The 11,341-nt window shown below is 46.1% G+C and overlaps 1 protein-coding gene across 2 annotated transcripts in view; it reads right to left on the bottom strand.

The window, feature by feature from the left end:
* Window positions 1–4,389: 4,389 nt before the first annotated feature.
* Window positions 4,390–11,341, bottom strand: part of SLX4 (SLX4 structure-specific endonuclease subunit) — a 32,867-nt gene continuing 25,915 nt past the window's right edge. For both annotated transcript variants that reach the window (XM_078605041.1, XM_078605040.1), the window contains exons 16-17: window positions 7,959–8,294; window positions 4,390–7,578 (exon numbers count right to left, since the gene is read on the bottom strand). In XM_078605041.1, coding sequence (XP_078461167.1) covers window positions 7,131–7,578; window positions 7,959–8,294 — 784 coding nt within the window. In that variant the 3' untranslated portion in view covers window positions 4,390–7,130. The remainder of the gene's footprint in view (window positions 7,579–7,958; window positions 8,295–11,341) is intronic.

The raw sequence follows: 11,341 nt of genomic DNA, 5'->3' as shown, positions 1-11,341 counted from the left end.
TCCATGCCGACTACCAGAGTATTTTCAGGCAGCCTCCATGAATGTTCAGACGTTGTGCATAAATAACCAATCTTGATTAGAAGCGTTCGTGACTCTTTCGGTAAAGTCACGTCCCACCTGATGACGGACGCTTGTGTTGCGCCCGAAACTTCGTGATTTATTTGTATTTTATTTTATACCTACGTGACTTTACCGAAAGAACCAAAGAGTATAAATAACCAAGTTTACCCCCTAATGCGTAGTCTAGAGCAGTGGATATTCTCAAGAAGTTGGCTACTTGTACCCCCCCCCTTGTTGAATTTGGTTTCAAACGAGTTATCCTCCGCCCCCGCCCCGCGAGAAATAAATGTACGAATATCGTTCGTCAATATTTTAACCAATGATCCATTTTGTGGGGGGTATCCTGACTTAGCAAGCAACTGCAAGCGAATAGAAAAAAACTAAATTCAACGGACGCTCTGGCACGCGTGGGGTCATTTGTTCGCGCTAGCTGGGTCACTCTGGGGGGGCAGACGCTGTCTTCCCGACAGACCTGTTCTTCACCTGAGGACGGCTGCTTGCGTTGTGGCCGAAACGTCGTGAGAATAATTTTTATGTTTTATTTTTATTCTTTTATTATTTCCCTTCTACGTGACTTTACCGAAAGAACCAAGAAGATGAATCCCTGCAGTCACGAAAGCTTTAAATCGAAAGGGCACCGCGTTGTTTTACGATCAATGGGTTGAGTTTAGAAAGGTCTTCTACATCGTTCTGGGTTACCCCATATGGATTTTTAAACGTTCTCGTAGTTATTTTATATTGGCAGATTCACACGTGATTATTCACCAATTTACTCTCGTCAAGTATGATATAATTTCACGCATTTATAAATCGTCTCACGCACCCCAGGGGGTCTACGTATCCCCCCCCCGCCCCCTGGTTGAGAACCACGTAGTCTAAATCACGTCTGGTTGTTTTAGAGGAGAAAGCAAACGGCGCGGTTTGCACTCTGCCATGCGGGCTGCTAAGGCACTGTCGCGGTTCTTGGGTTCTACATTGAACCAGCTCGGAGTCAGTCAATTCCACGCGACTACCTCCACCCCTCAAACCTTTGCGAAGAATCGTGACCACCAAAAGACCAGGCGTGCAGGTCAATGATGCATCAGTTCACCCATTAATATCGCTTGTCGCCACGTTCAATGAGATTCGGTTAAATACAATATATTTGCTATAATCATACACTACGTGGGCGCCACGGTGGCCAGATGTTAACGACCTCGCCTGGTATACAGGAGGTCGTCGGTTCGATCCCGACCCCGACGCCTGCTGTATATTTGGAGTTTGCGTGTCTCTCTCTCTCTTCTCGAGGTCGAGCGGATTTTTCTCCGGGTCCTCCGGATTTCCCTCCACGTTTAGAATCGTGCGTTTCAAAGTATTTGTCCGCTATAAATGTGGCCAGTTCGCTTCTGTAAAAAAGAGCTATATAGCTGAAAAAAAAAATTTGTTACAAAAATATAATAGTACGTGTCAGGCTAACGAGATTGAACTAAACTGCCACGAGCGACAGGGAACAAATGAGGGGGGAGGGGGGGGGTCAAGACATGAAGGAATAAACGCTTGAATCTTGGAGACCCCTTGAATCACTGGGGGGTCGCCGGGGTCAAGGGGTGAAGGGCGAATTGTTGCATGCCTCGTGGGCAGGACGTGACCGTCGTCATTCAGGCTACCCAGTCCCGCAGTAATGGCATTACAATGTCCACGAATTGTCCATCATTAAAGGATGCAATGTAATAACTACAATTATACCATTGCGAATATCAAGGTGTTGCTTGCAAAATGAGATTATCGATATTGGCTCTCTTCTCATTAAATGATAATTCGTGTCTCACACGAACAATTACGTCTACGAATTGTCCATCATTGACGGATGCAATGTAATAACCACAATTATACCATTGCGAATATCAAGGTATTGCTTACAAAATGAGATAATCGATATTGGCTCTTCTCATTAAATTGTAGTTCGCGTCTCACACGGTGGGCAATGGCGTGAATCAAAGTCGCCGCATTCGTAATTACGACTGCTTGACCACAGAAAAACAGATTTTTTTTTTTTATACTTAACAATCTGACGATATGGGGCACACTTCATCATCCAGCAGTGGATCATACAAGTTCATCAGCCTCACGAGGTCGTGGGTTAGATCAGGACCATGTATATTTGGAGTTTGCGTGTTCTCCCCGTGCTCGCTTGTATTTTTCTCCAGGGTCTCAGATTTTTCCCTCCACAATCATAAATATGCCTTTTAGAGTATTTGGTTAATTTCCACGTGATAAGCCACTTCGTTGAGCTATCATTTGTGGCCAGGTCGCTTCTGAAAAAGAGCTGCATAGCTCAGTGGGCCTTACCTGGTAAAATCTAAAGTAGTTAACACATTTTTTTAAAAATTAAGTTCCGACGTAGAGATGGATGTGTAGAATTCGGTTGATATGGGGGGCACGCGCCAAATCATTTCCCGAAAGCGTCCCCGACGGTCGTGGTTGATATTAAGCACTGCGTTTACTATCCACACGCACGCAGGTTTCCCATGTTCATCTACCACGAGTTCTGGTCGATTTCTTTTCGACCTGTCCACCACCCTCGACACCCACCCCCAACCAAACCGAGATGAGTGCACAGGCAGAGACGATGAGGGCACTCTGCAGAGAGAGAGAACGCCGGGAAATAATTGCTCGGCTGCGGTAGGATAGTGTATAAATATATAAAAGGGCAATGGTCTAAAATAGTTCATTGCATCAGTCATAATTGTCTGGGAAACGAAAGGTCACGCTTTGGAGAGTAATAAGGACAACTGAAGAGGCCACAGAAGCCCACGTGTATCATAAGCCATGCCTGTACAACGTTGGCTCGTTGAACCGAGGGTGAGCAAAATAGGCAACACGGGTTTGCATGCGATCAATGTTGCCTAAAAAGGGGGGCGTGCAAAACAAGTATTAAGTGCCTCGAATGAAGAGCGAGAGAGATGAGTAATACTCTAAATGTGAATACCTTATTTTTCTTCTTGGTTCTTTTGGTAAAGTCACGTAGACGGGAAGTAATAAAATAATAAAAACAAAACATACTTCCCTTCTACGTGACTTTACCGAAAGAACCAAGAAAATGAATCCCTGCAGTCACGAAAGCTTTCAATCGAAAAATTGTGAATAACTTTCTCGAACAATGTCAAAGGGAGGGAACTCCGAAGGAGGGCACTTCACGGGAAGCAGCGGAAAGAGCAAATCTGGCTGTGACGGTCCCACCTGATGACGGAGACTTGTGTTGCCTCCGAAACGTCGTGTTTTTATTATTTTATTTTTATTAATTTAAATTTATTTTTTTACCTACGTGACTTTACCGAAAAAACTAAGAGTAGAAAAGAGAAGTGTTGCGTGGAAAGTGGGCGAGCGTGTTGTTGTGACCTCCTCCTGTCAGCGGGCCTTCGACACTTCACGTGGCCTCAAAGTACAGCTGGCCTGGTACAGGCGCCGTGGTGACGCCAACGTCACTTAAGTGGCGAACGGTGGCGGCTGTTGTTGTGACCTGCAGCAGTGTGGTGGCTCAACGCAGCATGGATGAGAACAAAGAGTCCGAAATTGAACAGCGGAAGTTCACGGGGAACGGTAACCATGGTGGTAGCGATAGAAGAGTGATTAGGGAGACATTTGACCGCTGGTGAGAAAAGCCATTGGGAGTCAATTAGTTGGTGCTGAATCATCGATCATACCGACTGCTTTACGTTGGATGTCTTTGAACTACAGTACACTCCCATAGACTTAAATGTTAAAACCTCCCATAGACTTAATGTTCAATGGGTCCCTTACACTCCAAATGTTAAAGGCCCCCTTATGTTTAATGTTAAAGGCGCCCATGGAATTACATGTTAAAGGCTCACAGCAGAGGTCGCAACCGGGTACCCGATACCCGTACCCTACCCGATACTTGGCTACCCGTACCCGGCCAGGTACGGGTACCAGTTTGCGACCCTGGTGCGGCCGGGTACGGGTAGGGGTAGGCCGTGAGCCACTGGTGAGTAACCGTTTGTCACTCATTTCGGGTAGGGTACGGGTAGGGAACGGGTATGCGTACCTGGCCGGGTACGGGTAAGGAATCAAAACCCGTTTGTGACCTCTGACTCACAGTGAGTTAGGAACTTGGTGCTTCATCCCACGTGTGACAACCGGATCCAGACTTTGGACAAAGCTGTGTGCCATGTACACAAAATAAAAGGCGGTCGGAGTTAAGAGGCGGCGTCGGTACAGAAACAAAACGGCAAACTTCTTGGACGTCTCCCGCTTGACGCCTCCTTCATTGATTGACGGACGTGAAAATGGAACGGTCAGTCAGTAAAAAATTAACCCGTAAAAACAAAGTTTTTCACTATAAATCCTTTATATGCGTGGCATCGGTTTTATTTTATTATTCATTTCTGTTTTTCTTGAGTAAGAGTTTCATTTTTATCACACTGGTATTTTAAATTAAATATAAGGAAAGTCGTATATAAGGACATTGGTCTTTGAAACGGGCGGCTAGAGTCCTCTCGTACTCTGGCTTGAGATGGCTGCCACCTATGGGTCAGATGATTGCCTGCCACCATTAAGCAATTGGTAATTAAATACAAGCAAGCAAGTGAACTTAATATAAAGGATTTAAAAAGTACGTGCGTATCGGCAAGCTATTCGCCGACGAAAGAGGTGTGTGAAAAATAACCAACGTTTCAAAGTCCTTTCAAAAAAGTTAATTTTGATCTCTGTATATTTCAAGTATGTCACATAGTTACACGATGGCATTAAAATGCATTAACGTGATGGTTGCTATCTTATTTTGCTACCGTACACGTTTGTCAGCAATCAACATACGGCATTTAAACACGAAGAAAATTGGTTTGAAATTGACGATTGATTGACTCCATGCATCTTTACAAACACCCGATTACATGGCAGCGCTGATGATGGAATATATAAAAAAAAATTGGTTAATGCTATCACACTCACTTCAAGATTGATCTCCCCAGCGCAACAACACATTCACACATTTTATCAGCAGCATCGACAAGTTTAGTTGGGTCTGTTTTTTCTTTCCTCCCCGTGCGACATTTATATTTCATCTTTATTTTTTTTTATCAAGGCCAGCTTTCACATCCTGTGCGGGGCGCATCTGTCAAAATCTCAACACGATTCATGAAGAAAAAGGTTCACGGCATTTGATGCTATTTATCCACAGATTAAAGAGATGTGGAGAGAGGGGGAAGAGAGGCAAATCTATGTCTGAGATCGTCCTCCATATGTTGTTAATATTAAAAACAAAACACAGAGAGGTCACTTGAGCGACGACTTTTGAATGTTGTCCAATAAAAATACGAAGACGCAACGTTTAAATATATTTTGTGTGCTTTCTGAACCGTCAGTCTTGACTTGGGCTCCATATCAGTTTCTTCAGCAATGATGGCCGCCCTCAGGTCCACTCGGCCTAAAATTAGCACCATCCCACCCCCTCCCCCCCAAAGCAGCAGTCGCAAACGGGTTTTTATTCTTTACCCGTACCCGGCCGCACCAGGGTCGCAAACGGGTACCCGTACCCGTACCCGGCCGAGTACGGGTAGCCGGGTAGGGTACGGGTATCGGGTACCCGGTTGCGACCTCTGCCCCAAAGTCAACGAGTTTGGTGTTAACTGCTGAGACTCAATTGCCACCCAGCAGCAATCATATACTCAGCTGCCTTTCAATCGTCAATGGCACACTTTGTAAGCTATTCATTTGTCTCTCGGACACTGTGCTGGGGCTCAGGTTCAAAATAACGATGGCTTCATTTGTTTATATATATAAAGTATTCACGAATTTATAGCAAGTCAAGATAACAGCGCAAGTGACCGCAGGACACAGAGGTCAGAGCACTGAGCTGGCCCTGCTGAGATCCCGGGTACCAATCTGTTTCAGTGACCTGTGATTCAAACTGGGTTCTCAGGGGTAGCAAGGTGGTGGGGGTCTCAGCTCAGTCGCCAATGACGGAATAAAAAAAAACACTATCATTTTTATTATATTTATAACTTAATTTGGATAACTTCCAGCTCTGAGAAGTACTAAATATTGTACAAATCACTTAACAGTGTGGGGTAAATGGGGTTCCTACTGCGCAAAGGATAACGTAGATGTCTTAAAGAACATGCATGCACTGCCTTGTGAGAGTTCTAAATGGATTCTACGGCTCATTACGTCACACCGATAGCACAAGCGAGAATACATTAAGAGAAAAAAAAAATCCCCAAAATTACAATTGAGGATTAATCTAATAATAATTGCTTATTTATCAAAGGATTGCCACGTTGAGTCATAGCACTCTGTTTCAGGATGGTCCTGAATTGCGTTTTTATTTTAAGACGTTTTCATTCAAATAATGAGTCTTTCAGAGGGCACGGCTCACTCCAGACGAGGCCGTCAATTTACTTTTAAATCATTTTTCAAGTGCCGGCACAATGCTCAGCTGGAGGTGTTCTCCAATTTGGTGTTTTCTCACGAGCGGTCGGTCTCACTCTCACACGGCCGCACGGTGACCGGTAATATACACTGCGGTCCATTTGGAGAAAAAAAAAAACAATGACAATGTCATTTATTTATAGAATGGCCCACTGAATCTGAAAACTCCGTTTGATTACAAACAAGTGGCCAATTCCACCGTTGAGTTGTTTTGTAAGTGGGAAACCAGAGTGTGCCCGGAGAACACCCGCACATACGAAAGGACAGCTCTTAAAATCTGCAGGGATGTGTTCACAACACGCTTGCTGTACTGCCATCTGCTGCCCACCTGAAATGTCAGAAGGTTTGGGAGTTTCTCAGACCGACATGATTCATCAACTGTTGCCTCGAAAGACCCTGGAGTCCAGGCATTATCCACCATGATATCGCAGCAGGTTTTTTAAAAACCGAGTGGCAAACGGCTGGGCTTTTAAATATACCGACAGCCTCAACGTTACTCCTGCGTAGGTCATCGCGATTGCGCCGTACAGCTCTCCGATGTGTTTTTGGGTTGTGCTGCTCGCTGTTCGGCAGGGTGTGCGACGTTCCGCTCCACATGCTGGGGGAGCTTCTCACCCACGGACCCATGTGGAAGGCCGAGGTTAAATCGGCGCATCCTTCTTTTTTCTTTTCGCCTTTCGGGGGGACGTGACGCTGGCCTTCCTTTTGCCGCGCTTCCCGGGGCTGCCACGGCCGGCACCGCCGCCTCTGCCGCCCCTCTTAGCCCGGCCCGACTGCTTGGAGCGGCGTGCGCCGGCCATGGTGAACGTCACGCAGAGCGCGTCGAGGATGTCGAGCAGCGCCGCGGCCGGCACGCGCAGGCCAGCCTGGCGCATCTGGCCTTGCAGCTCGGAGAGCTCGAAGGGCCGGTAGAGGAGCATGGCGCGGTGCAGTTCGGGACGCGAACGGATGAACGCCAGAACGGCCGCCTCCCTCTCCTCGGCGCGCAGGGCATGCTGGGAGGCCGTCACGCCGCCGTCTTCCTCGTCGTCACCGCTAACGCCCTCCTCCAGGAGAAACGTGGGGTCTGCGAATTCCTCCCTGCCAGAGCTGTGGTCAATTTCACGAGAACGTTTTTGTTGTTTATTAGTTTTCTTTCTGATTTTTTTTTATCAAATGAGCAAAACCAAAGTGTTGTTACTAGCTGACAGGTCATTGCTCGCAATGTGACAATGTGGTTTTTGACAATTCAATGAACTGTGACACCACAACTCAACGGGTCTTTAACATCCGCTTTCTACAGCAGATGCGGCACTACGAGAACTGCCCTGTCGCAACAACTCCATCGTGGTGGTGCGAACAGAACTGTCGAACTTAAGCAGACGAGTTCAGCGGCGGCTACTCTGGCCACGAGGCGACCGGTACAACCGTGTGAAACGTTTCCCAGCGCACCCCCCCCCCTCCCTCGGCCTGTGCGAATGTGACCTCACCTGTCCGAGTCCTCGTCCGTGTGCGATGAGGACACGCGTGACGACCTCGTGCTCTCCTGCGACTGGTTCTGGAGCTGCCGCTCCGCGTCGGACGACGCGGCCGTCTCTTCGCTGGTGCTGCCCCCCACCGGCGGGCGAGGGAGCGTGGGCGCGGGCTGCCCCGAGCGCGGCGGGCGACCTTTCCCCCGCGGCCTCTTCTGTGCCGCCGCCGCCGCCGTCGCGCCGGCACGCCGATCCCCAGGGTCTAGGTTGGGGTCCTGGCCCGGGTGTGTGTACTGGTAGATTTCCTTGAGCTTTAGCACCATCTTGCGCTTGGGCAGCGCGCGTACACCAAACCTAATGAAACGAAAAACGCGTTTGATTCAATAACAAAAAAAAGTCCAATTCTTAAAAACAAAAACATCGTTTCTAGATTTGAAGCTTTCGTGACTGCAAGGATTCATATTCTAGGTTTTTTCGGTAAAGTCACGTAGGTAAGAAATTAAAATTAATAAAAGTAAAATAAAAATAAAATAAAAATCACAACGTTTCGGAGGCAACACAAGCTTCCGTCTTCAGGTGGAACCGATAGCTGATATAACCCTTGAGCTACTCCCATTTCAAACCTATCGTGCTGCGACGGTTCCACCTGAAGACGGACGCTTCCGAAACGTCGTGATTTTTATTTTATTTTTTATTTTACTTTTATTAATTTTAATTTCTTACCTATGTGACTTTACCGAAAAAACCTAAGAATACAAAAACATCGTGCTAGCCGAGCACAGGACCAAAAGCACAATGACGGCGGCAAGCGGCCAGCAACAAAAAGCATTGTTGATAGTGTACGAGATGAGAGCGCGTTATTATTGTAAGAGCTTGGGGGGTGGCGGGGGGGGAAGGGGGGAAAGAGACGGTGGGAGGGAATTCCCAAGTGGAGCGGTGCGAGGGGGGAAGAAGTGGAAATAGAAGCGTTGTGACCTGCGGTGTGGTGGTTGAATCGTCACGTTGATTTTTTTCCGATTCCCAATTAAGTTTCTCATGGAGGTAGTAACGTCTATCTGGCAACACCCGGCGGCCAATGCAATAAGTCAGCTTGTCGGCGAACCAGATGGAAGATTGTTGAAAAAGCAAGCAATATTTTCGACAAATTTGCACGACGTTTTGCTGGAGATTGCATACAGCATCGTCGATCAGGTGTTAAGTAGGCGACATGACATCATCAGCACAGCCATGCGGATTAACCACTTTAATCATTAAGAGCTGATTGCTGGTCAAAAGAGTTTAATAATAAGGTGAATATATTTAAATTTCGATTTAAAGCTTTCGTGACTGCAGGGATTCATCGTCTTGGTTCTTTCGGTAAAGTAACGTAGAAGGGAAGTAATAAAATAATAAAAATAAAACTAATAAAAGATGTTTTAATTTTTTATTTTATTATTTCCCTTCTACCTGACTTTACCGAAAGAACCAAAAAGATGAATATATTTAGTGGTGGTAAAAATAGGATTCATAACCCTTGAGCTACTCCCATTTCAAACCTTTTTAAACAGTCTGCCTCGGCAGCGGACCATGCTTTCCCACCTGATGATGGACGCTTGTGTTGCGCCCGAAACGTCGTGATTTATTTAATTTTATACCTACGAGACTTTACCGAAAGAACCAAAGAGTATAGAAGTATAATTTCTTTACAACCGCATATTTTTATGGTTGTGAATTTACACATCTCCACGATCTGAACGAAAAGAAGCTTAATTTGTGAATCACAAAATTGGTAAAGAAAGCCTCCGTTAAAAACTATTTTCTTTTACTTATTCTCGGCTAGAGTGTACATTTCAGGATGTGGATTTTGACGATAAAACAAGACAACCTTCTCTCGAATAACAAAACAAATGAAGAGGACATTAACGTGCCCTTGGTAGATATCTCATGCTCTTTATATCGCTCTACGACAACGCTAATGGTCGGGCGACACACTCTTGAGCGTTTGCCTTCATGTTTTCGCGGTCCTTCCACAGCAAATCTCGACTACGCGATGAGATCAATCCTCTCAGGGCGATCTACGCATCCCCGAGTGAACTCGCATTGCCCGACAATGTAATCGTCTTCATTATACAACACGAAAGTCTTGCAGACCGCTTGTCTGAGGGGCAATGCAAACAGCAGCACACCTCATACAAAAACAAAGACACCCCCCCACCACGTCCCTATGTAGCCTTAACATAGTTTTGGGGCAAGTGCTGCATAGGAGGTGCTCGCTAACACCTCATACATCACACACACGCAGTAATTACCCAACACTCGTTTTGGAGAGGATTGTTCCCCGGGGCGTTATCGGTCGCGTTCGTGCCTCTCGCGACCTCTCCCATGACATTTTGTTCAAAATCGTTGAGAAGAATATTGCTCTTGTATTTCAGAAAAATGACTGAAAAGGGCCGTTTCGTTAAGAAATGCTGTTAAAAGCTGCTGACAGTCTACATCATTTCGATTTAAAGCTTTCGTGACTGCAGGGATTCATCTTCTTGGTTCTTTCGGTAAAGTCACGTAGAAGGGAAATAATAAAATAATAAAAATAAAACATATTATTATGATTTATTATTTTATTATTTCCCTTCTACGTGACTTTACCGAAAGAACCAAGAGTCTACATCATATAAAACCAATTGATGACAACGAATACATTTCCTCCATTCGGCCCCAGCCGACGCACTCCGCTCCCCAGTTATATGTGGGTGGCCACTATCTGCACTAAGTGTCCTTTGAGCCATGCCCATACCTGTCAACCCATACGGTTTAGGGGTGGGGAACCTTTTTCCTGCCAAGAGCCATTTGGATATTTACAACATCATTCGCGGGCCATACAAAATTATCAACTTAAAAATTAGCCCGTTATATTTGGTCAAACATTTAATTAAGTCACCCCTAATGCGATGGCTGGGACTGCTTCTCTTTGGCGAGGCGTGTGATGTTAGCCGGTATTGATGATGTTGCTGCTACTCGCAACTGCTTTGCAGATTTGCTCCTAGATTTATTGAATTTCGAGTCCCGCCTGCGGTTGCCTTGGCAGGGCCACACTAAATGTTTTCGCGGGCCTTACACGGCCCGCGGGCCGGACGTTCCCCACCCCTGGTGTAAAAAGAAATTGAGTTTTTAGGTCCATACGGTGTAAAGCCGTTTCAATACAGGCAAAAAAAAAATTCGATTCGTTTGTGTTTCTCCCTTGTGATGGGACTTTGTAGGATGAACGTTGAGATTTATAAGGGCACGGGGTGACCAATAAGGTCTGAATTGGTCTGTAATAAGGTAGGCGGCATTGATAAGGGCTTGGCAGGTTTGCATGCCCTGCTGTCTCTCCGTCTTGCGCTCACTGCAGAGTAGTTTGTTGACAAATTCGTGCATCAATCGGC

The sequence above is a fragment of the Lampetra planeri genome, chromosome 23 (assembly GCF_965212315.1).
Source record: "Lampetra planeri chromosome 23, kcLamPlan1.2.h2, whole genome shotgun sequence".
NCBI classification, from domain to species: Eukaryota; Metazoa; Chordata; class Hyperoartia; order Petromyzontiformes; family Petromyzontidae; genus Lampetra; species Lampetra planeri.
The sequence above is the reverse complement of the archived record's forward strand: the minus strand, read 5'-3'. Positions and strand labels throughout refer to the sequence as shown.